The 24,032-nt window shown below is 40.2% G+C and overlaps 1 protein-coding gene across 1 annotated transcript in view; it reads right to left on the reverse strand.

The window, feature by feature from the left end:
* The window catches only part of IQGAP2 (IQ motif containing GTPase activating protein 2), a 221,467-nt gene that overhangs the window by 104,993 nt on the left and 92,442 nt on the right, over positions 1-24,032 (reverse strand). Inside the window, exons 3-6 of the mRNA XM_054715155.1 lie at positions 19,095-19,172; positions 15,266-15,342; positions 1,039-1,106; positions 528-641 (exon numbers count right to left, since the gene is read on the reverse strand). Coding sequence (XP_054571130.1) covers positions 528-641; positions 1,039-1,106; positions 15,266-15,342; positions 19,095-19,172 — 337 coding nt within the window. The remainder of the gene's footprint in view (positions 1-527; positions 642-1,038; positions 1,107-15,265; positions 15,343-19,094; positions 19,173-24,032) is intronic.

A 24,032-nucleotide genomic window follows, 5' to 3' on the forward strand; every position in this document is an offset into this window, starting at 1 on the left:
CAAAAAAGAGGCCTCAGACACCCCTCTGAAAACCTCTCCTCCTGCCCATGTCTCCGGTCCTGCCTCAGCATCTGTTACCTAATCCCCAATCATTTATTCAACCTGCACTGAATGAATAAAGTGAACCAAGTGCTATGACAACCACCTGGGGGTTCGAAGGGTGACATGGACACTTTTATAGCAGCAGGTTGATTCCAAGAGATGCCTGCAACTTAACTTGCAACTCTAAAAGACAACGCAGCAATGCGCCCTACCACTAAAAGCTAAGGATAAAGAAAGTAAGTATTTTGAAGAATGATGGTATCTCCAGAACCTCTTTACCCACATTGCACAAGTGGCTGTTTAAAGTCCCACATCAATTTATTACCTATATTCTGATATGCTAACACTAACCACCTACAATACAAATAATAAAAGCTTTCAGAGGGGTTTAAAGTATCGTCTAAAAATTCTGTTTCTTGTAACCAAAACCAACAAAGTATAGGTCAGTGTGAGGTCAACGGCAGGTCCAGGTTTTGAAGTCTTACGTGCAGCTTCATCCACAGACAGTTCGTTAGCCAGAATGCCCCCTATTTTGCTGAAAGACGGCATCTGTATTCCATATTTCTCGAGTTCCTTTCTCATATTACTGATTTCCTCCTCTGAAAAAGAACAACAACAAATCAGAGCGAGCCACAGAGATGGAGGCAGGAACGAGTATATTCCTATCAAGAAATGCTTTCATCCTAGACCCCTTCCCAGATATGTGGAGCTTATTCTTCTGATTAAATAAAAAAAAAAAGTGCATTTTTAAAAAAAGAAAGAAATGTCTTTATCAAGAAGGTGGGGCCGTTTCTACATAAGAACCTTAGGATGAAGCCAGCCTTAGCTTCTCATTTCCCAAATGTGGGGAAAAGGCACCTGGTTGAGTACAAAACAATGCTTCTTTCCTGCCCTACATAGAGGAGAGAAGGAAGTCAATACTATCACAATGAAAAAAAAAGTATGAGCCCATTTCCTTAGACATGGTAAAAAAATTATGAAGACACACAGTAGTACCTGTGAAGTCCACTTTGCCCAACAAATCCTGGATCTGCGGTGCTATTCCTAGTTTGAACAGGTATAAACTGAAAGAGAAGACATAGAATTATCAGAAACTTTATTATTATAAATCTTAGAGTTAGACATTGCTGAAGTCTGAAAGGCTTTTTTAGTTGAGAAAGACCTAAGAGTTTATCTCATCTAATCCATTCATTTTTATAGATGAGGAAACTGAGCCCCGAGGTCACAAAGTCCCTGGTAGGACTGGAACCAGACCCCAGTTTAAATCCCAAAGACTGGTCTTCTGTAGTACATGCACTTCCATAGGGTCAACTGATTATCATCCACGAATAGGCAGAATAAGAAACACAAGTAATAAACCATTATTTAAGTCTCCATTTCCTGTTATTAGTTGCGAGTGTAAACATTTTTTCATGCACATATGTATTGGCCATGTCCATTTCTTCAGGAAATACCAATTAATGAATTTTTAGGATTGTTTTTGGGGTATCTACTTTTCTCTGGTTTCCCCACTTTTCCTTCAAAACCACAACCAAAATACAAAGAACAAATGACATTTTAACCATATGGTAATGTGAATATTAAATTCCAACATAATATTCGTATCTTATCCACAGAGGAAAAACATATTAGACTCTGAACATTCTTCAATGTAAAATAGGCATTATGTATTCATAATTCAAAGTTAGGAAGACAGGATATATTCCTTAGTTTAAACTCTAGATCTTTAGAGATTATCAGGGATATGAAGCTATTTGCACAGCCTCTAAATTCTTTACTACCCAAGGTTGATGCTAAACAAGTCACTATAATTAAAACTTGTATGCTGAAAGTTTCAAAACCATAATGTTTTATGAACTTCTCAACTCATTATTACATGGGGAAAATATTCCAGTTAAAAGGGAATTCATATCATGTAGAACAAATGAAAGGTCAACCTCTTGGTCAACCTCTTTATTTGTTCCTTTCTAGTAACAGGAAATAAAAAAAAAATCAACAGACTTAAACAGGTAGGAATGGTAAAGCTGCAAAAGAATTCTAAGAAAATAAAATCAAGCCATACAGACCTTATGAAAATAGATCCATAAACAATAAAAAATGTATTATTGTATCACTACAATTTCTTTCACAGTACCTGATTCTTTCTCTTCCCTTTTTATAACTACACTAGAGGCTCAGTACACAAAATTTGTGCACTCAGGGGAGGGGGGTCCCTCAGCCTAGCCTGTGCCCTCTCACAGTCTGGGAGCCCTCAGGGGATGTCCAACTGCCAGCTTAGGCCCGCTCCCCGTGGCAGTCGGACATCCTTAGTGCTGCCACAGAGGCAGGAGAGGCTTCCACCACCACCGCTGCACTTGCTAGCAGTGAGCCCGGCTTCTGGCTGAGCGGCACTCCCCATGGGTGTGCACTGACCATTAGGGGGCAGCTCCTGCATTGAGCATCTGCCCCCTGGTGGTCAGTGTGCATCACAGAGACTGGTCGTTCTGCCGTTTGGTCGATTTGCATATTAGCCTTTTATTTTATAGGATTTCAAAATACACCTGAACTCATCTACAAAGAAAACTATAAAAATAATTCAATAGGAAAAATGTCTTTTAACACAAATTATTTCAAGTACAGACAATCCTCAGGTTACATCTGCCTCAACGTACATTGTTTCGTGGTTACGTTGCCATCTCCCATTTATTTATAAAAATAAAAAAACTTCCACCATTTTGGTGTATGTACATATGTGCTTTATGTTTTTTATTATTTATTTACCACAAGTAAAGGTCAGTAATTGCTATCTTTCTTTTAAATTTTTTTTACTGTTTCACTTTATTACTGCTGTGTATGTGCTCCATGTGAGTGATATAGGCAATAATGTAGGTGGGTTCCGACATACAGCGAAAATCGTGTTACGTCGCGCCATAGGAATGGATCTCCGATGTAACCCAAGGACCTACTGTAATGTGTTATTGAAAAAATATATTGATCTGAGAGACAAACACAGAGAGAAAAACAGATTTGTTGGTTCCATCCATTCATACATCCATTGGTTGATTCTTGTATGTGCCCTGACCCAGGATTGAACCCACATCCTTGGCCTATCAGCATGACGCTCTAACCAACTGAGCTACCCAGCCAGGGCCTCAAATAATGTGTTATATATTGTATTACTTTAACATTCTGCGAAACAGAGTTTTAACAGATGTTAAACTTATAGTCTTGTACAAAAGACTAAGCTAATAAATATCTATTATCCTTTAACCCTTTGCACTCGCTTGCTTTTTTCTCAATTCCTGCTACCGATGCTAACCGTGTCGAGTCACACTCGACATCCGAGTGCAAAAGGTTAATATATTTCCAGTTCTACTCCCCCACCTATGTAATGTTGAGATCATCTAGAATTTTAGATGCATGCTTTTATTTTCATATTATGTACCACAAATTTAGATAACTATACATTCTATTAATTTTTTCTCATTTCATCTGTCCACTTTTCCTTTCTTAGCTTTACCTTTGGTTTTGCTGTATATTAGTGCTCAATATTAATCAAATGTATAAACTGAACAAATCACTAATTGCACATATTTTATTTTATTATTTTTAACCATTTATTTATTAATTTAGTTATTTTTTATCCTCACCTGAGGACATGCTTAGAGAGGGGACGGGAGAGAGAGAGAGACAGAAACATCAATGTGAGAGAAAAACATCTATTGGTTGCCCTCTGTACATGTCCCGACCAGGGATCAAACCCACAACCCAGGTATATGCCCTGACTGGGAATCGAACTGGCAACCCACTGAGCCACTCCAGCCAGGGTTATTGCACGTATTTTAATATTTTCATTTGTTCCTTGGGTATTGATTCTGTTCACTGAATCTAATGTCTCTTTCGTAGTGTTGGTTTCCCTCAAATGTCTGGCATTTCCTGATTTGGGCTCATCTTGGACTTTCAGATTTGCTATTTGTCACTGCTGATCACAGGTCCGCACAACAAAAGCCACCCTTAGGGAGATCATGGGGCTGATGCCAGGAGGGTGCCCAGTATCTTGCCTTCTTAGATGGAGGATCCCTGTGCCTTCCTGGCATCACCGCTCTCTTGGGTACTGGTATGTGACTCTGCCATCCGCATCTACACTTGCTGCTTTGGTCTAAGCTCCATTGTGCTGGCTTTGAGGCTCTCCTTTTCCTGTTGTCTCTGCTTGGAGCAAGCCCCACGCCAGCTGCTAGCTCTGCTGCGTCCTCAGTGGTTTCTGGGGGCTGTGGTCTTCTCATTCTTTGCTTCTCCATTAATACAATCCTATCTGTTTGCTTTCATAGGGAGTTAAGTGGATGGCATTCTTTCTAATGGCAAATTATTACGTTTTAAATGACCACTTTAGTAATTTCATCTCAGTTTGGAAAGGGAATAAAACTCTGCTCAATGATCTTGACATGACTGTTTTCACATTATCTCCTTTGTTTAACCAGTCATTCATTTAATACTAGCTATGGAATATCTACTACATATAAAAAATATGTTTATCTACCATGAGGTATTTAGACTCCCACAAAACATAGGTTTGTTGGTAAAATGAACTAAACAATTTACTAAACCAAATTGTTCATTTCTCCTGTGGTAATAAAGGTATTAGGACTATTTCCAGTTATACTTTCTACTTCTCCATTAAATACTGTAATACTAATATAAATCTCACGATCAGCAAATATTCTGGTTTAATTAAAAATTACCACTAGGTGGTGCTGAGAAATTACCACTTTCAGGTCGAAGAATCTTCGCTTTTAAATTTGTTTAAAATCAGATTTTCTTAAACTAGTATGGATTAGGTAGAAATCTCATTTGCATATACATACTTTCACCAAAGAAATTTATTAAAAATGTTACTGCATGTATTTTATTTGGCTTCAGTTTTCAACACTGTCTCTAATGTTGAGGTTTCAACTATTCTTCAAAAAGATTGCTTTTCACAGTGGGGAGGTTTTATACCAAATCTCTGTATGGGAGGTGTTTTCAAGCAGATTACTCAAAGGGGGAAAGTTTACTAGGAAACTTGCACTTAGCCACTGTTCCCAGGCCGAAAAGAATCAGCAACAGCAGCTGGCCCCTTCCCAAGCATTCACATTCAAATGAGCCATTCATTACCTGAAGTATATGGGAAATTCAGAGTCTTAATCTTAAACACACACACACACACACACACACACACACACACACACACACACGCACACACACACACACACACACACACACACAAACCATCCAATATAAAAGCATCTACTTCTTGTAGCTCTTCAACCCTGAACTTATTAAGTACCTTTAGTGCCTAACAGCCAACACAAAAGGTTGAGAGCATTCCAAAGCAAGCTGTGGCATTGATGTCAGCATCCCTTCCCACAAATAAGAAAACACTTGGTAGGAAATAGCGATCCTCCTATCCTACGACAAGGTACAGTGCACTTGTGTGCTGAGTGAGGCAGCCACCAGAGGAGTGCTCCCAAGGTAGCAAAGCCTCACCGGCCCATGTGCTCCTTTTGGTACAAACAGTATCAGTTTAAAATCCAGGAAGCAGGAAAGCTTTTTAAAAAGTTCTATTAGGGTGTTTTTTTTTTCTAGTACTTCAATGTATACATTAAAAGGTTTATAGTAATGAAATGCAAACTTAAAAGGCAAGAGCTGAATTTATTTCAGCTTTTCTGGATCATGTCATGTGCACTTCATTTTATGCTGTAATATGTGAGATGTTGGTAAATGAAAGCCTCATGGCAGACTTGAAAGAGCACAGGACTGGGATCAGAAGCCCGGGATCCTGGCCCCAAGACTGGCAATATCTAGATGTGCGACTCTCAGCAAATCACAGAGCCCAAGCTTTCAGCCCCTCATTTAGGAAGTGAAGGATCTGGACTGAAATAACCTCCCAAGGTCCTCCAGTTCTAAGTTCCACAAATGAATCTTCATTAAAAACTATCCTATCTGTATATATAAAAGCCTAAGTGACCATCACAACCGAAACAACCGAATGGTTGACTGAACATGCCGTGTGGGGCGACCAGGCCAGCAGGGGGGTTAGTGAGGGATGATCAAATGACCAAACAGCAGGCTGCGTGGGGCAACAGGCCGGCAGGGGGTGCAGTTGGGGGCAACCGGGCCAGCAGGGGGGGGCAGTGAGGGGTGACCAGGCTGGCAGAGGGGGGCAGTGAGGGGCAACCAGGCTGGTGGGGTGGGGGCAGTTAGGGGTGATCAGGCAGTCAGGCAGGTGAGCAGTTAGGAGCCAGTGGTCCCGGATTTTGAGAGGGATGTCCTGGATTGGAGAGGGTGCAGGCTGGGCTGAGGAGACCGACCACCCCCCCATGTACGAATTTCGTGCACTGAGCCTCTAATATAATAAAATTCTAATATGCAAATTGACTGAACAGCAGAATGACTGGTTGCTATGACATGCACTGACCACCAGAGGGCAGACGCTCAACACAGGAGCTGCCCCCTGGTGGTCAATGCACTCCTACAGGGGGAGCACCACTCACCCAGAAGCTGGGCTCACGGCTGGCGAGCACAGCAGAGGTGGTGGGAGCTTCTCCCACCTCTGTGGCAGCACAAGGGGTCCCCAGAGCGGTCCCAGACTGTGAGAGGGCACAGGCCGGGCTGAGGGACCCCCCACTAGTGCATGGGTATCGTGCACCGGGCCTCTAGTCCTAAATATAACAGTTTAGAGGCCCTTGCTGAAGTTCCAGTCTGATGCCACTGCTGTTTTTATTTTCTTTGCAGTAGGAAACACTCGATTCCCTTCTGAAACCAATGACTGGCTCAGACAGCAACAGTGCAGGTTCTGGTGTCACAGCCTGGTTCGCAGTCTCGACTCTGCCAGTTACTGGCTGTGTGACCATGGGTAGCCTCTCTGTGCTTCAGTTGTCTGGGTTATAAAACGGGGTCAATAACAGTATGTACCTCATAGGTATGTGAGAAGGATTAAATGAGATTACACCTGTAAAGCACCTTGAACAAGGCCAGGCATACAATTAAAAGCTCAGTAAGCGTTAGCCTTTGTCTTTATTATTACCATTATCCCCTGTTAAATAAATGTCCTTCCTATACACCTAATAACCCACCACAGTGGTCTCCCCACTCTCAACACTAAGAACCTCTATTTCCCCTCACTGACTCCATGTTTGAAATGGCTTTATCTACTGATCCAAATTATTTTCCCATCTTAGTCACATACATCACTGCCAGTATCATGTCAAAATCCAATGTTCAGTAAAAAAAAAAAATCAGAGAAATCCTGAGGCAGTCTCATCATTGGGAAACCAGCTACACCAACAGGAAAATTAAAGATACAGATGCAACGCTTCAGCGGGAGTCAGTGGTGTGTGTGCTGTGTTGGGCGGAGACATGGTCCACAGCCTCACCGAGGTTGGCATTTAGCAGGACAGACAGCTAGCCACCCTACTAATGCGAGATAGAACGGGAGGAGAGGGTTCAGAGCGTGAAGAGATGAACAAGAAGTGACTTGAAAGCTATGGAAGGTGCACCTGCCCTCCTCACCCTAATCCCAAACACTGCCGTCTGCAGATATCCCTCCTGAGAGCATAGGGTTACAGTCTATCCTCTGGGTTAAGAAATTATCTTTAGGAAGCTTATTTATACATGCAAATATGTTCCCTGCCAGAGATGCAATCAATCTGGCAAAAGGTAACCATCAGTTTCTTATTAGGAAAGGGTCTTAAGGGAAGCGGGTATAAGGCAGGGAAATTACGCAATAACATTTGCCTGAGGAACGAGTTCAAAGGCAACCTGCTAATCAAGGCAGCCACTTGGCATTATGAGAGCGGGTAGAGAAGCCCTCCTTCACAGAGCAGTCAGGTATTTAGGAACTGGCCGACCAGAAGTGGGTCTGCCGCAGCCATTTTCAGATATGCAAGCCCCGAATGTGCCATTTGGGCACCGTCGCTGCATTTGAAAACACGACTGCGGGGACAGCAGCTCCCAAGTCTGCAGCAGGAGCTGTGTCCTTACCCAGAGGGGAGACACACATCTTCAGCTTGTTGTCGTCAGCGGAGTAGACTCTTAATGGTCAAATAAACTTTATGCAGGAAAAAGAGCAGAATTCGGAACCTTAATCTATCAAACCAGAAAAATCATTTTGGATACCGACTTGCAAAGGATTCATTGGAGGGTAGTTGATTCCATGTCATAAAACAGGAACAATCAGGAAAGGTCAGGAACAGCCCGTTGTGAGCACAAAGCGAGGATATTGCAAGGAATGTCAGGGACAGTGCTCCAAGGTCAAAGGGTGACCAGACGGGACCAGGCTGGTCCATCAGAAAAGAAAACATGCAACTTGGTGAAGTCTATGAAAGTCCAGTTCAAAACCAATCAAAAGAGAATGGTATAAAGTATACAAAAATTAAGTTGTAATAGATAAAATAAGACACACATGATCACTTATATTGATCTTAACAAGTTGGAAAGTGTTATTAAAATATGGGTGCTTTTTTCTGTCTACAGAGCATAGATATATACTTGTTTCTATACTGTATATACTACATATATGCTACAAAAAGAATAAGTACCAGGAACTCTAAGCCACATAGTCCTAGAAAACCATGGAAGTGTCCCAAATAAGGACTGAGGAGCACAGGTGGTGACAAAAACAGCCAGGTGGAAAGAAGGTTTGGCACTGATGGTCAAGCAGAGAAAGGATCCAGAAATATGACCTGAGATCAGCCAAATGACCCACACTGCATCAGGTAGAGTCAATCCCTCACCTCCTCAGGGAGAAACCTCTAGAAAGCCCAGCTAGTTTCGAAAAAATATTCCAAAGGCATACATAAGCTTTTAATAACGTTAACAGATCACGCCAATGCATCATTATGACAGGACAATGGGTTATGTAACACCGGCCAAACAAGGCATGGAAGTAAATCATTTCTGGGAGACAGGGGGTGGGGGCAGGGACCAGATGAGGAATAAGAACCTACCTGAAAGCCATCTACTGAAAAGTAAAGAAAAAAAGGTCTGATTGATTTCACAAGTTCAGCCCGATGACTGTAGCCAGGGTCTGACGCACCTGGGAACTCAAACTGGCGCCATGCTCTGTAACCTGGGCAAGTTCATAGGGGCATTCTTTGTGTCTGGTGCCCGTAAGAGCATGTCAACTCTTGGTGGGTATCACAATGTTACAGTCCTCGGATGAGTCAAAATTAGTGTACGAAATGAGTGAAAGTTGTAGGGTGGATCTTTCAGAATAGGTTGAAGTGTGGTGAGTCTGTAACAACGTATCTGGGCAGTTCACCTGTACTTTCAGGTATCTGAAGTGTTCAAAAAATCAGGTCTACTAAATTTAATTGTTTAAAGGAATTAAATTTTACAACTAGTGTTTCAACATTTAACAGTTTATTGAGCCCTGACTGGTTTGGCTCAGTGGATAGAGCGTCGGCCTGCGGACTGAAGGGTCCCGGGTTCGATTCCGGTCAAGGCCATGTACCTTGGTTGCGGGCACATCTCCGGTGGGAGGTGTGCAGGAGGCAGCTGATCAATGTTTCTCTCTCATCGATGTTTCTGACTCTCTATCCCTCTCCCTTCCTCTCTGTAAAAAAATCAATAAAATCTATTTAACAGTTTACTGACATACTGATAAACAACATGCAAATGTGTTCTTCCACAGGTATAATCAGCCACCAGACAGTTAAAAATCCATAGTATTAACTCCTTAGCAAGGCTCTCACTTCTTGAACTGGCTCCTTTTCACTGCACAGACTTTAAAACATTCCAAATGAAGCCACAAAAGGAAAACATGCCATATACACATTTTAAGTCCAAAGATACCCCATCACACATAGTGGTTTTGAAACAATGGGTACTTTGGCTTTTCCTTTAATATTCCTTTTAAATTTTCTAATATTTCCCCAATGAGCCTATTTTAAATAAGAAAATAAAAAAAGCATTTCTTTGAAGAAAGAATGAGGCCACCCATCCCTGAGGTCTCTACATTAGGCAAATGCCGGAAGCTAATTCCAGCATGTCAGAAATGCAAGAAGTTTCATCAAAAGGTTCATGGAACCTTGAGGCTTCGGCAGGGCTGAAGATACATATGACTGCCTACTGGAATGGCCGAAGGCATTTCCCCACACCTGAATTTACATAAATGATTGCTTGCTGCCAGACAGCTGAGGGCATTTTAATCTACATGTTATTGCCTCCTGCTGGCCAAACACCTGAACAGCGGAAGGCAGTTCCCCCAAAACCAACAAGGCCTCTGTATACCAAACCTTAACCTTTGATATGTATATCTGCCTTGCCTTAGGACAATTTGTGTTAATAAAGAGCGAAGGGTCCAGAGATTCAGAGAACTTGGGTTACTGAAGCTAAGCCCTCCTCTGGCTCCCCCATGGATTACAAATTTATTATATTTCTAGTCTCTTTATTAATTTACGCCGCAGCGCCTTCTCCAGATTCCTGAACCCTTCCAGATGCCGAGAAACACCCACCAGCAGGCAAAGACCGAGGATTTCCTCTGAGGCTGCTGTGCTAACATTCACTGGCATCAGGACTCAGGTCACCCAGCTGAACGGACAAAGGGTACAGTGAGTGGCAGGCAAGGAGCCTGGGGTCAGAAGTAAAGTAAAAAGGTAAGGGGCAGGCAGATACAAACGGGAAGCTAGGGGGTCATGATGAGCAGTTAGTCCTAATCCAAAAGACAGGGACAGAGACACATTTGCAGGGCCAAGAGCTCACTTTGTAGATGAAGTAAGGCCCACAGGCTGGGGTAAGAGGAAGGCAGTGCCTGGGTACCTGCCTGGCTCCTGATCTATAATCAGAACTTCTGACCTGTTTAATTGTTTATCAGATAACAACGCTTTATACCAGCAATACTGTTATTATCTGTAACCAGAATATAAAGGCTGAAGACATACATGTTCATTCCCAGCGTTGCTTCTCATTATGCAGCAAGGGCAAGTCCACTGTACGTACTAAAGGGCCCTGCTGCCCAGCCTCCAAGTATGTCTTGCCCAACAGAGGAGAATATCAGCCTCATTTGAGTAACTGACTGCATTCTCAACCATCACAGGAAAAAGGTTTGATTAAAAACAACTCAGATACAATTGAGACTTCTGCATGCCATACCAAGAAGCAGCCAGAAATTAAGCTTAGAGCTGAGAAAAGCAGAGGAGATTCTTCCAGGGAATGCTGTTTATCAAGTAAACACTGCCTTAAAAGATCCTGCGTAAGGTCAGATCTGGTGAACGGCAGGCTCCACAGGCATCTGCCCCAGGATAAGTAACGGTAACAGAAACTCCCACGGTCAGTAACTGAATAACTGAGAAAAACGGTCCTAGAACATATGACACCAACATTAGCAGACCACTGGCAATGACAAGCAAGAAGCTGCTCTTGGGTCTTTGTTTACCAAGCTGTTCAAGCCATTGTTAAAACGATGGCAAACACACTGCCGACCATAGTGCAGTTCTATGTAACTTCCGTCGAACACTGACAACACCGGAAAGGAACGTAGTACACCATTTCTTTACAAGCTGCTTAACAGCAATGCCCCAGGTGTCCACTTCAGGACATCAATGTAAGCTTCTACAAGACACCTCATGCTGCAGACGTGGACAGGAGCACAATGATGCGTGGATATGATAATGACATTAACCAAAGGTGGCTGGCTTAGCAGGTCACTAAAACAGTACTAGCCACAGTGACAAGTGATCATACTAAGTGCTGAAAAATATGTGACAAAAAATGTTGGACAACACATTTGAAAATATTCCTTAAGATAAGCACTTTTGCAAAAAAAACTTTTAGAAAACTTGCTGGCATAATGATACCCTGGCCACCTATGAGGAAGCAGGCACAGAAGTGTTTCCCCCCCCAGTTCTAAACTATTAGGAAAAGAAATCATAGAAAAGGCACCTATATTTGGTCTATATTTCTAGCAACTGCCATCTTCCAAAGAAATCTCGTAAGTACTGATGGGGAAAAGTCAAATTATATGACATAATTAAAATTCTTCTCTAGTAGGCCAGAATTGCAATGAATTATTATAGAAACCTTTTCCTTTGGAGAGGAAAGAGCCAGGAAGAAGTTAACATAAACCTCTAGGCAGAAGATTCTGCCAGGAAAATGACTTCTAGTGATATAAACATAAGGCAGATGCTCTAAAAGAAATTTAAAACTTAATTAGACATGAAGCCTTCCAGCCATTACCTGTGTACACAACAAGACAGCCAGCAGTCACAAAATGGATTTTTAAAATCATTTTTGCTACCACGTAAAAATCACATTTCTTCCAGGCCATTAAGATAAAAAAGTGACCTGTGACCTAGCAGAAATGTCAACATTTTCAAAAATTAACTTCTCAAACAACTGCTTTTAAACAATGAATGGGGAAGAGTGATGTCACAGAAATGGTGGCATGAGAGAGCCCCTTGTCCTCTCCCCCTGAAATTTCAACAAGTTAACCAACTATAATTCAACAAAGAAATCCCTGCTCGACACAGATGCATGCCTGAGAGACCTGTGCATTGAAACATCTAAAGGTGGGCAATTGGGAATAAAGGGGGAGATGAGACGGGAGCAAAGCGCAGATGGGCTGCAGCCCTGCAGCTGGGAGTCATGGCTTAGCTGGAAGAGGGGAGAAAGCCGGTGGTCACACGCACTTCCTTTGGCCAGGAGGAAGAGAGAGCTGCAGGGGTGGGGCAGCCCAGCAGGGCAAGTGGCAAGGGAGAGAACAGTGTCTAAGTCAGCAGATGCTTGACAGAGCACAGGGTTCTGCCATGCAACTCTCCACTGTTGATCCAGGTGGTGGTGTTTCAGAGAAAGAAAGGAAACCACAGAGCCCTGCCTCCATTTGGACTCCAAAAACTCATCTCCCGTTGCCCTTGGAGTTGGGTCCAGTAGCATATTATCTGTAAACCAAGAGCTGTTTTAGTAGAATAGCTGTTCCCTCTGTGACTGATCCCCAGGAGGGGTGCTTGGGGTGGGACGCCATTATGGTGAGGGCAAAAGAAACCCCACCCTAAAGTAGAGTGGCTGTATTATCTTATGGGAGCTCCAGAGATTTAAGACTGGAAGATCACAGAGGTAAAAAATCTTGTGATTCAGCACCATCTACTGGAAATAAGTAGAAAGACCTCTTCAGAAATAAATGCATAAGCAAAGGAGGACAGCAAATAACATGAATAACCATAGTAACATGGATGACTAGAAAGAAAATGAAAAATCTCCTGAAAGCAAGCTGGAACATATGTGATAAAAATGACAGAGATTTCAAGATTGTAGTTCTGAAAATACTCAACAAGATGCAAGATAATACAGACAAGCAATTCAATACACTCAGAAAACAGATCAATGAACAAAATGAGTACCAAAGAGATTGAAACTTTAAAAAAGAAACAATCAGAAATCCTAAAAATGAAGCATGCAATTAAGGAGATTAAGAGTGAACTACTGAGCACAGAAAACAGAGTCAACCAGATGGAGGAAAGAATGAGTGATATTGAAGATAGGAATCTGAAATGATGCAGAGGAAGAAGAGAGAGACCTGAGCATAAATAAAAATGAAAGAGCTCTCTGAGAGTTATCTGACTCCATCAGAAAAAGCAATATTAGAATTATAGGGATTCTGGAGGAGGAGGAGAGGGAGCATGGAATGGAGAGTCTATTCAAACAAATAGTGGATGAGAACTTCCCAAACCTTTGACAAGAACTAGATCCTCAAGTCCAAAAAAACAAACAGAACACCTAGTTACCTCAATCCAAAGAGACTATCTCCAAGGCACTTGTAATTAAAGCTGTCAAAAATTAATGACAAAGAAAAAATTTTCAAAGTAGCCAGGGAAAAGAAATAAGTGACCTACGAAGGAAAACCCATCAGAATATCATCTGACTTCTCAGCAGAAATTCTACAAGCCAGAAGAGAATGGAACCAATTATTCAAACATCTGAAAGAGAGAAATTACCAGCCACGAATAATATATCCAGCAAAATGATCCTTTAAATATGAAGGAGAAATAAACACATTCCCAGACATACAGAAGCTGAGGGATTTTATCACCAGAAAACCTTCATTGCAGGAAATAATCAAGGGAGTTATTATACCTGAAACAAAGAATATAAGGTCACAACACTATGAGTAAGATCACCAAAACTTACAGCATAAACAGGCATAATTTGTAACAACAAAACATAAAAAGGGAGGGGGTAAAGGTCTGAACTGGCAAACAGGTGACAAAATAGATTTATAAATTTATTTTTTATAAACCTAATGGTAACCACACACAAAAATCCCCAAACCAGGACATATAGTTAAAAAAAAGAGGAAACAGAGGGAAGAAGTATGGAATATCACCAAACAAAAACAACAGACAGAAACACAAAGGAAAAGAACCAATGGAGGCAGAGAGCCACCAGAAAATAAAAGACAAAATGGCTATAGAAAATCCTTATACATAGATAATTACCCTAAATGTAAATGGTCTGAATCCACCTGTAAAGAGGCACAGAGCAGCAGAATAGATAAAAAAACAAAAGCCAACCAAATGCTGCAAGAGACACATCTAACCTGCAAAGACAAAGGTAGATTCAAAGAAAATGGGTGGAAAATGATTCTCCAAGCAAAAAACATCCAAAGAAAAGCAGGTATAGCCATACGTGTATCTGACAAAATAGATTTTAAGATAAAGATATCAAAAGACAAAGATGGACACAAAAAACAATGAATGTATCTTCCTTTGACTAATTTAAATCAACTACTGTGTCTTCTTTACCCTTACAAGAGGTATTGAACAAAGCAAACAAAAATCATATGGAATTTTATTAATCTGTGATAAGAATTTAACCAAACTAATAATTTTAAGAGTATCAAAACCAAAATTATGACCATTATAGCTGCTCATTTGATATATTTTTGCTATATAAACTTCATCATATCTGAAGAATATTGTAGAGATTTCCTAGAAGTTTCTACTTAAATTTTCTTATTATTATATTTATAGGTCTTTCACTCATTTTCCAGTTTTCTATTTTGATGTAGATTTAAAAAAACCATCAAAATATTTTTCAAGTTCAAAGATTGTTTTTACATGACAATTATTTTAATTTTGTACCAGCAAATTTAAAATAACCCAATCTAATAAAAGTTCTTGAATCATTAAAAATAATTTAAGACCTCTTTTAAAATTAAAATTTTAGTTTTATTTAAATTTACTTTCTAGACTTTTAGTTGTATTTTTCCCACCTTAGTGCGTGAATACAATAGATCATTCTTGGTATGTTTTTCCGGTCATAGACATCTGTTGTTTCTGGATAAAATATCTGGAAAACAAAAGAAACAATGTTTTTATTATGTTTTGCTTTTCACAAAATTATTGTACTTCTCCCAAACGATCCTACTTTGATGGTCCTTGCTGTTCTGTATTTATATAAACGCAGAAGAATCTCTTATTTACTGCTTCATCTTGTTCTACAGGAGGACCAATCACTGCGTCTGATCCCCTGCCTGACAGCGCGCCACCTAGTGGTTCAAGAGAGTGTGCGTAGGGGTGATAGGAGTGGGAGGTTCCCAGCCGGCCACTCCAAGAAGGCTGTGTCCACATGGTTAGTTACGTGGCAGTTTCATTTCACAAGGCTTGAGCCCGTCTGGACTCTGTTTCTACAATGGAGTCACTCCTGTGACTGACTGACTGCCCAGAGGTCCGCTGGTTTGAGAAGGATGTTTTTCTTCAGCATTTTACTACATTGTTAAGAACTTAGCTACCCAGTTCTATAAACATGCATATACATACATGGATATTTTTTTCTGCTTAAAGTAATACATTTCACTGAATACACTTTGGAAAATGGGTAAAATATGGAGGAAAAATACCTATAATCCCACCTCCAGACGGTCACTATTAGCATTTGGGGATACTTTCTTCCAGTCTTTTTTCTGTATATGTCTCTGATATTTTTATGTTTGCATGGATGCATTTCAAAATAAAGTTGCACATATCATAACCTGTTTAAAACACTTAATAGAACATGACCCCTTTTTTATTCTGTCAGAATATTATTTCTAATGGATGCATGATTCTTTCATATTTTAACCGTTATTTAACCAGTTCCCCATGGTTGCACTTTTTTTTGTCTCCAATTTTCCCCCTATTATAAGTCACTGCAATGAACATCCCTGCATTTTCTGAACACCTAATTAGCTCTTTTGGATAAACATCTAAATATAAATTTACTAGATTGAAAGGTTAGAACATTAAGGCTTTTAAAACCTACTTACACTATTCTTTTTAAAAATGTTTTTTAAAATTGATTTTTAGAGAGAGGGGAAGGAAAAGGGAGAGATAGAAGAAACATCGATGAGAGAGAAACATCAAGAGAAACACTGATTGGTTGCCACCTGCATGCTTCCCCCCGCCTGAGCCCCCCCACTCCCCCAGGATTGAGCCTGCAACCCAGGTATGCACAGGTGACCTCTTGACGCACGGGACAATGCTCAATCCACTGAGCCATACTGGCTGGGCTGTTTACAATATTCTTAAGCTGGAAATTAAAAGCCTAATAAGAAACATTTTAGAATGGGGCACCAAACTTACCTGTTCCTAAGCACTACAAAATGAATAATTAGGCTTGAAGCTTCTAAGATTAAGATAAGCATATTGGTATTACTTGCTTTCAGTAAACACTTTATAAAATTTGAAATAAAAATTAAGTCATGTACCATAGGTGGTATTTGATACTCAAGTGAAATGTTCTGTTGGACATTGGAAAAAGCTGAGAAAAGAAAGCAAGCAAAGTTTCTTGAGATACAAATGTATAGTCACTGAGCACTTAAAGAAATGCCTGTAGCCTGGGCAATTTCAAAGGTCTTTCCAACTATCTTTTAACACAGTTGCTATTAAAGTGCCAATGAGAAGAGGACTCTCAATTCAGGAGAATGTGACCAGGTTTAAAGTTCTATATATAAGCAGAGGACAACAACGGTCCCCTCCCATTTCTTTAAACAATTACTTTTCTACTTAAATTTCTCCTGGAAAATCACTGTAAAGCAAGGAGATGGAATCAATTTATGGTTCACAATGTTTTATTCAGCACTGCGTCCCCAGCACCTGGCATGATGCTGAGCACAGAGTAAGCACTTAATTCTAATAAATGAAGATTGAATAGCAAATACATCAGTCCATTCAGTACGCTGTTGGTTTCTCATCTTGCAATGTAATGAGTCAATGACTTCACAATAAAAATCAGTGTTAAAATAGAATCTTCTAAAATAAAAATAGAATCTGCTGCTATGTGGATTACTTGCTCGATTTAAAATCAAGGGAGGCGTGGCCCTACATATACACAATTGGAAAAGGTTTAAATCAAATCTATCAAACATAATGAAATTACCCTAATCTAACGTATGTTGACTTACATAGAAAAAAGTCCTATTGGAATTACTTTCTTTATTAACCTGCTTACACCCAATCTCTAGTTAGTACTTGCTAAATCACAATCTAGAAATATGAATTCTGTATTATGACTAGTGCCCAGAAGGGAATGGCATTTAATGTTCTGGGCATTTTAGGAGAAGGGAAAGGGGTAAAAATGGCAGAATAACATAAATCCTTATTGACTATTTTGAGATGAAATAAGCTGAACTAAAACAGATATCAGCCAAAAATATGTTAAAAATAGCCAAGCATAATTTACATTAAGGAATCTTTTGTTTTTTTGTTTGTTTTTGTTGTGTTTTAAAATTGCAAACCTGGATTAATAACAACAACAAACACAGGTCTTAATTATTCAGTAGCCTACTGACTTGCCTTCAAGCTAAACCACTCCTAATCAGTTTCTTTGAAATAGCTGTCCATACTAAGCAACACAAAAGGAATGAGCTATCGATACATACAAAAACCTGATGGCCCAGCCGGCATGGCTCAGTGGTTGAGCGTTGACCTATGAACCAGGAGGTCATGATTAGATTCCTGGTCAGGGCATGTGCCCGGTTATGGGCTCGATCCCCAGTATGGGACGTGCAGGAGGCAGTCGATCAATGATTCTCTCTCATCATTGATGTTTCTATCTCTCTCTCCCTTTCCCTTCCTTTCTGAAATCAATACAAATGTATTAAAAAAATACAAAAAACACTTGATGGATCTCAAGGGCAGCGAGGGCATTATGCTTAATGAAAAAAGGCAATTGCTGCAGGTAATCTACTGTACGTCTGGGGACAGCGCTGGGAGAGGGACACAATATGAAGGGCACTCCTCTGTGGGGTCTGTACCTTGACTGTGGTGATGGTCACACAAACCTGTTCATGGACTGAATGGAACCCCCCTCATACATACACATGAATGCACATAAAATGGAGAAAACTGGATAAAGTCTGTAGTCTAGTTAACACTGATACACCAATGCCAATTCATGATTTACTACAGTTATGAGATGTCACTGCTGGAGGAAGCTGAATGAAGAGTACACGCAGATGCACTATTTTTGCAACTTCCTGTGATTCTATAATTATTTCAAAATAAGATGTTTAAGAAATTGCTCTACAATTTCTATCAAATGTAATTATTCCCTCATTTCCTCTACTTGCCTGTCTGTCTGCCTGCCCTTTGAATTTAACAAGCTCTGAATATTTGCTGAATGAGTTTTATTTAGAAGATCTATTTCAGGAGTAAGGGCTATAACCCCCTAGCTGTTAAAATGTATAGTGATACAATGATTTGTAGCAATAATTTATAAAAATAAATTTGTAGTAATAATTTGTAGTGATGCAATAAGATTAGGAATCATAAGTAAAAATAGCAAACAAAAAAGGGAGGTGGCTATTGTAAATCAACTATCTACCAGTTAAAGTTTGTTCTGACCTTGTTTAATTTATATTCACTTGTGCATGGCTGCTCTTGACCTGTACACGTACTCATTCTGAGTTCTTACCATTTATTACATTGTATAGGCCTTTCCTGAGGCAATAAGGCAATCTATTGCATTAATATACCCAGTCTGCTAATCATTTTTTATAACAAGAAATTCGTACACTCCCCCTTTTGGCTTTCCAGTTTAGGTTCCAGTATCTGAAGGCTTACCTTCGGTAGACCAATAGACTCCATGGCTCTCAACCACTGGACAGTATTATCTGTGTGTCGAAAATGAAGGCCAGACTTCTAACGGTGAGAAAGGAAACACACAAAAAGTGAGTCATTTGTAATAATTTTGTCATTAGTAGAATTTTTTTTCAGTTGTATTTCTCCTAGAATAAAGTTATTAGAGCCCACATAAAACAACTAAAGACACAGTAAAGTAGACTACACTATTCAGCAACACCCCGACCATCTGTAATAGACCATTCTACTAGTTTCCATTAGTCACACATTTGAGGTAACTCTGAAGTAGAATCTCAAAGACCATTTAATGTCTAGCACATGCCTAAGGATATTTTATGAAACATGTACACATGTGTGTGCATATACACACATATACAGTGTTAAGATTTGGCAATGACAGCTGAGAAGCCTAGCAACTCCAGGGAAAACAGACAGGGTTTTAGAAGACTAAGTAGAATGGTGTGTGTGTGTGTGTGTGTGTGTGTGTGTGTGTGTGTGTGTGGTTTCTAGTTCTGCCAAATCATTTTTTTTCCTGATCATTGATGTAATATTCTGTGGAAAATGTAGAAATATACAAAGATAAAAAACCCACCCACAACATGGAGCTAATTTTAGTTACTATTCCTTCTGTAATTTAACCCTAATCTTGTCCTTGTGCAATAAGTAAACGTTCAGTGGAAATGTTCTTCAAGACCTTTTCTGCCCATGTACCAAAAATAGTCTTTCTATATTTTCTGTTGTTATTTACAGTCCTATTCGGCCAACCATTTTTTCTGCATATTCCATAAATACCGCATACTTGCCTCTATCTCATGAAGTTGTATCAGGTAATAATTTATAAAAATAAACCATTGAGAACTTAAAATGGTCTGGTATTTTTAATTAGTTAAATGAATAGCACAACGTTATCTATTTGAAAACAAAAAAGTAAAAAGAATATAGTGTCATCCTATGACTAACATACAATAATTATATTCAGAATGTCTGTTTTTTTTCTATCTTCTGTGACCTACAATTTAATAGCTTATTTAACAAAGAAGTATATTTGTTGCTGTTAGAAATTAAGAAATATAAGCTAATTAACATCTGATAAATATTTATGCCTATTAAATATTGGTCACTATCTACTGAGATTGAACTATGTGTGTCAAATAGTTCAAATAGTCACTAAAATGACTAGGTAAATTCACTTTATGTAAATTATCTCTAATTTTCAAAACACCCAGCAAGGTGATTATCATTCCCATACTTTAGAGATGAAGAAAGGTAGGTAAAAAGAAAAAAAAAAGAAGAAGAAGAAGAAGAAGAGATTTGCCCAAAGTCAAAAGGCAGTGAAGTGGCTGGTCTAGGATTCAAGATGAGGTCTCCACAGATCTGAAAACCTTTCCTATGCTAAACCCCCAGAGAGCACAGGTTCCCAACAGTAGTTGGATTATTCTTCAGAGGGAAGAAATTAGCTAGTTGCTATGAAATAATAAGGGGGGGGTGGGCGGTGAGAGGAAAGGAAGAGGAGAAAGAAAGAGAGCAAGAGCAGCCAGACAGTTACCAGCCAGGCTGCAGCATCTGAGGGGTAACTCAGCATAAACAACTTTGGCAGAACACAGACAATTCTCAGACACGGTCACTCTGTGGCCATGGAAGAGCAATTTGGAAACAATGCACAATCACGTCAAGACAGAGAAAAGGTCCTTTGGCACCACAAATAGAACTAAACAACCTCCCTTCCAACTAAGATGAACAACTTGCTTCTTGACTCATGTCCATCTAGTCTCTATTCAGTCTTCTCACGTCCTAGATAAAAATGACCAAGCCACCAAACTGATCCGCTTCCTGGGGACACTCAAAGATAACGGGACAGTCCTCGCTTCCCTCCGTCCTCATGAGACCACCCCGCACAAGCCCAGAGCCACACGAAGCCCCTCGTTTCTCCCCCTCTTGACTCCATGGGTACGCATTTTTTTCTTACTACAGTGAGTGAAATAAAACTAATTTTGTTTGATCCCAGGTGTGTTTCTGGAGAGTCTTTGGCTGGTGGGCTTCAATAATTTCAAACCATGTAACAAGCATATTCCATCCATTTAGTGGTTTTATTAGCGAGGTAACCTCAGGAAAGTGATACATTTCTTTGAACCTTGGTTCCTCAGCCATAAAATAAAAGTAGGATTGCTTCTTTGAGTTGGAGAGATTAAATGAGAATGTTCACAGAGCACTTCGTTGCAAAGCGCACTTAAGGATGCAATGAATGTTAGTCATTACACGACAACACTGGGCTTGAAACTCTCATTCACCTTTAAGATCAGAAAAAAGTTTAGCCCTTCATGTAAGAGGCACTGAAAGAAAGAATGGTTATCTTGGTTATATTCCTACAGTAAATAAAAGGACAGATTTCAAATCCTTCACCTATTTTACCTTATTTTAAAAATTTTCTCACTGTAGCTGACATTCAATGTTATATTAGTAGTCACAGTGGTTAGATGTTTTCCTTCAACCACTTTAAATACCTGAGGACTTTGATCTACGGCTGGCATATTTAAGAAGTAAGCTTCAGAGGACGAACTGTATCGAACATCTTTAATCTACTAGATTTACTTTAATTAGAACAAAAATGGTCTCCTAAACAGGCTCCAAATTATCTCAGTCCACTATAACCATTTTTAGCTTATCATTCCTCCCCCCTTCCCTCCCACACACATCCTACATATGAATACTAGACTAGGTGGCATGTCTGTGGTCATACTTAGCCAATGGTTGTTATTGTCCACCCACCTAATTTTTTCAGGTATTGGACTAGAAGGATATGCTGATTTTCCACTGCTGAGCTATTACAACACCAGCAAGCAAGGTTATTCTTTCTTTAAAAAAATATTTTAAAAATAATAGGTTGTATTACATCTGAAGTCATAAATATTCATTACATACTTAGTAGATATTTCATTTGGGGATTATATCCTTGGTGAAAGGGCAAGGTCATTCTTGCTTAAACGGAGTAGATAAGGAATTGTGTAAGTCTTCTTTGGATGGTAACTTCTTACATAGAATCAAAGCATTTTAGACCTATGAGGTAGCTTAGAGACCAGTCATTATTCTAATTTGCTCATTTTGTAGATGAGCAAACTGAGGGCCCAAGTATTTAAGACACATTCAAGTTGACACATTCAAGTTGACTGTTAAGCTCAGGGCCAAGCCTAGCTTGCAAGACTCCGGACTCCAAATCCAAATATTCTGTTCAGTTAACTGCACACAGAGCCGCAGAACCACCACCTCAAACAGTCATAGCGTGCGTACTGCTATCAGGCACTGTGCCAAATGCGATCACATTTGCTCCTCACAGAACCTCCACAAAGGTTGATACTGTGATTATTCTTCTCACTTTACAGGTGAGGAAACTGAGGCAAGCTTAGTGGTGAGGCCCAACTCAAACATTTTGATTCACAACTCATATTACTGTGTATATAACCATGGTGCATGTCCTTTCCCTATCGAAGGCTCACCAAATATTCACCAATCATTTATAATAAGTCTACAATGATCTGTGCAGTATTGGAACAACACCTTTTTTTTTTTTTTGGTCTTTGAGCCTCGTCAGGCTGAGTCCTCTACAAGGAATGCCGTCCTCCTCCTTCTCTTCCCCTCGCCATCCTACTCTGCTTGGGAACACTCATCTTTCAAGCCTTCACCACAGAAACCTCTGGCTTCTTCAGCACCCCGCCCCCTTTAGAACGCAACACTCTCTCTTTTTGGTTGTCTCCAACTGTCTACCCAGCTGTCTTCTCTTCACTGCCCTCCTCCCACTTCCAATCTCTTGCCAGGACTCACCCTTTGTTTTCCCTCTTGAATCCACTGACTTCTTGGCTATGCAGGCCCCTGTCACCTGGATTGAATAACCCCCTTACGACACTCTGCCTCCACCCTCATCCTCCCTCCAATTTATTCTGAACCACACAGAGCAGCAGACAGATCTTTCTAAAGCACACGGACTGCGATGCCTGTTTCACATTTCAAAGGCTTCCTCCCACCCCCAATCCCTATACTTAGGATGAAATCATAGATCCTCCACGTGTGACTTCCTGGTCTGTCTCTGCTTCCTTCCTGGTCCATTTCTCATCATGATCCTTCACTGCAGCCTCGTAGCCACTCAATTTGGCAAAGCTCTATTCTTCCTTGAGGAGTCGATCACAAATGGGACCCCTCTCTCTGTACTCTCTGTTCTCATTCCCTACCCCGAACTCTGCCCATGATGATTTTCTTCTCATTCTTCCAGCCTGAGTAAATGGCTTCTCATCTCCTGTATGTTGCTGTCAATTTCTTTCTTCATTCACGCACCACAATTCACAATGTATATTCACCTGCAGTCCGTCTGTCCAACTGTAGCACCATGAAACCATGTCCGCCTTGCTCATCACTCTGTCTTGAGTGCCTAGCACATAGTAGGTGTTGACATGTATTGCATGGATGGATGAGTCTAGTTAGAAATCTCAGTACAGCTTTATAATCTTTCCCTATAACTTTATTAAAAATTATTATATCCATCTTATCTACCATTAGAGCAGTGGTTCTCAAACCTTAGTAGTACATAAGAAAAGAACTACATGGAGTGATTATTAAGAGTGCTTCCTGGGTCTCTACTCAAGAGATTCTGCCTGACTCAGAAGCCTGGGTTGGGGTCCAGGTTCCACTTTTTATACACAACCATCGGGAAGTTCTGCAGGAGGTGTGCGCATCACACTTAAAGGAAGGGTGTCAAACTCGAAGCACCTTGATTAAGTTTCGAACAAAGCATAGAAGACAAGAAAAGAGATGGAGTCCTTTGGTTCCTTGAAAGGACTGTCATTCATTTCTTCACCCAACACCTGTTTCTCTAGCAATGACCATGGCCAGATCCTGCACCATTCGCCAAGGATATAGCAGAGATGACACGTG

This window comes from Eptesicus fuscus, chromosome 4 (assembly GCF_027574615.1).
Source record: "Eptesicus fuscus isolate TK198812 chromosome 4, DD_ASM_mEF_20220401, whole genome shotgun sequence".
In the NCBI taxonomy this organism is placed as follows: domain Eukaryota; kingdom Metazoa; phylum Chordata; class Mammalia; order Chiroptera; family Vespertilionidae; genus Eptesicus; species Eptesicus fuscus.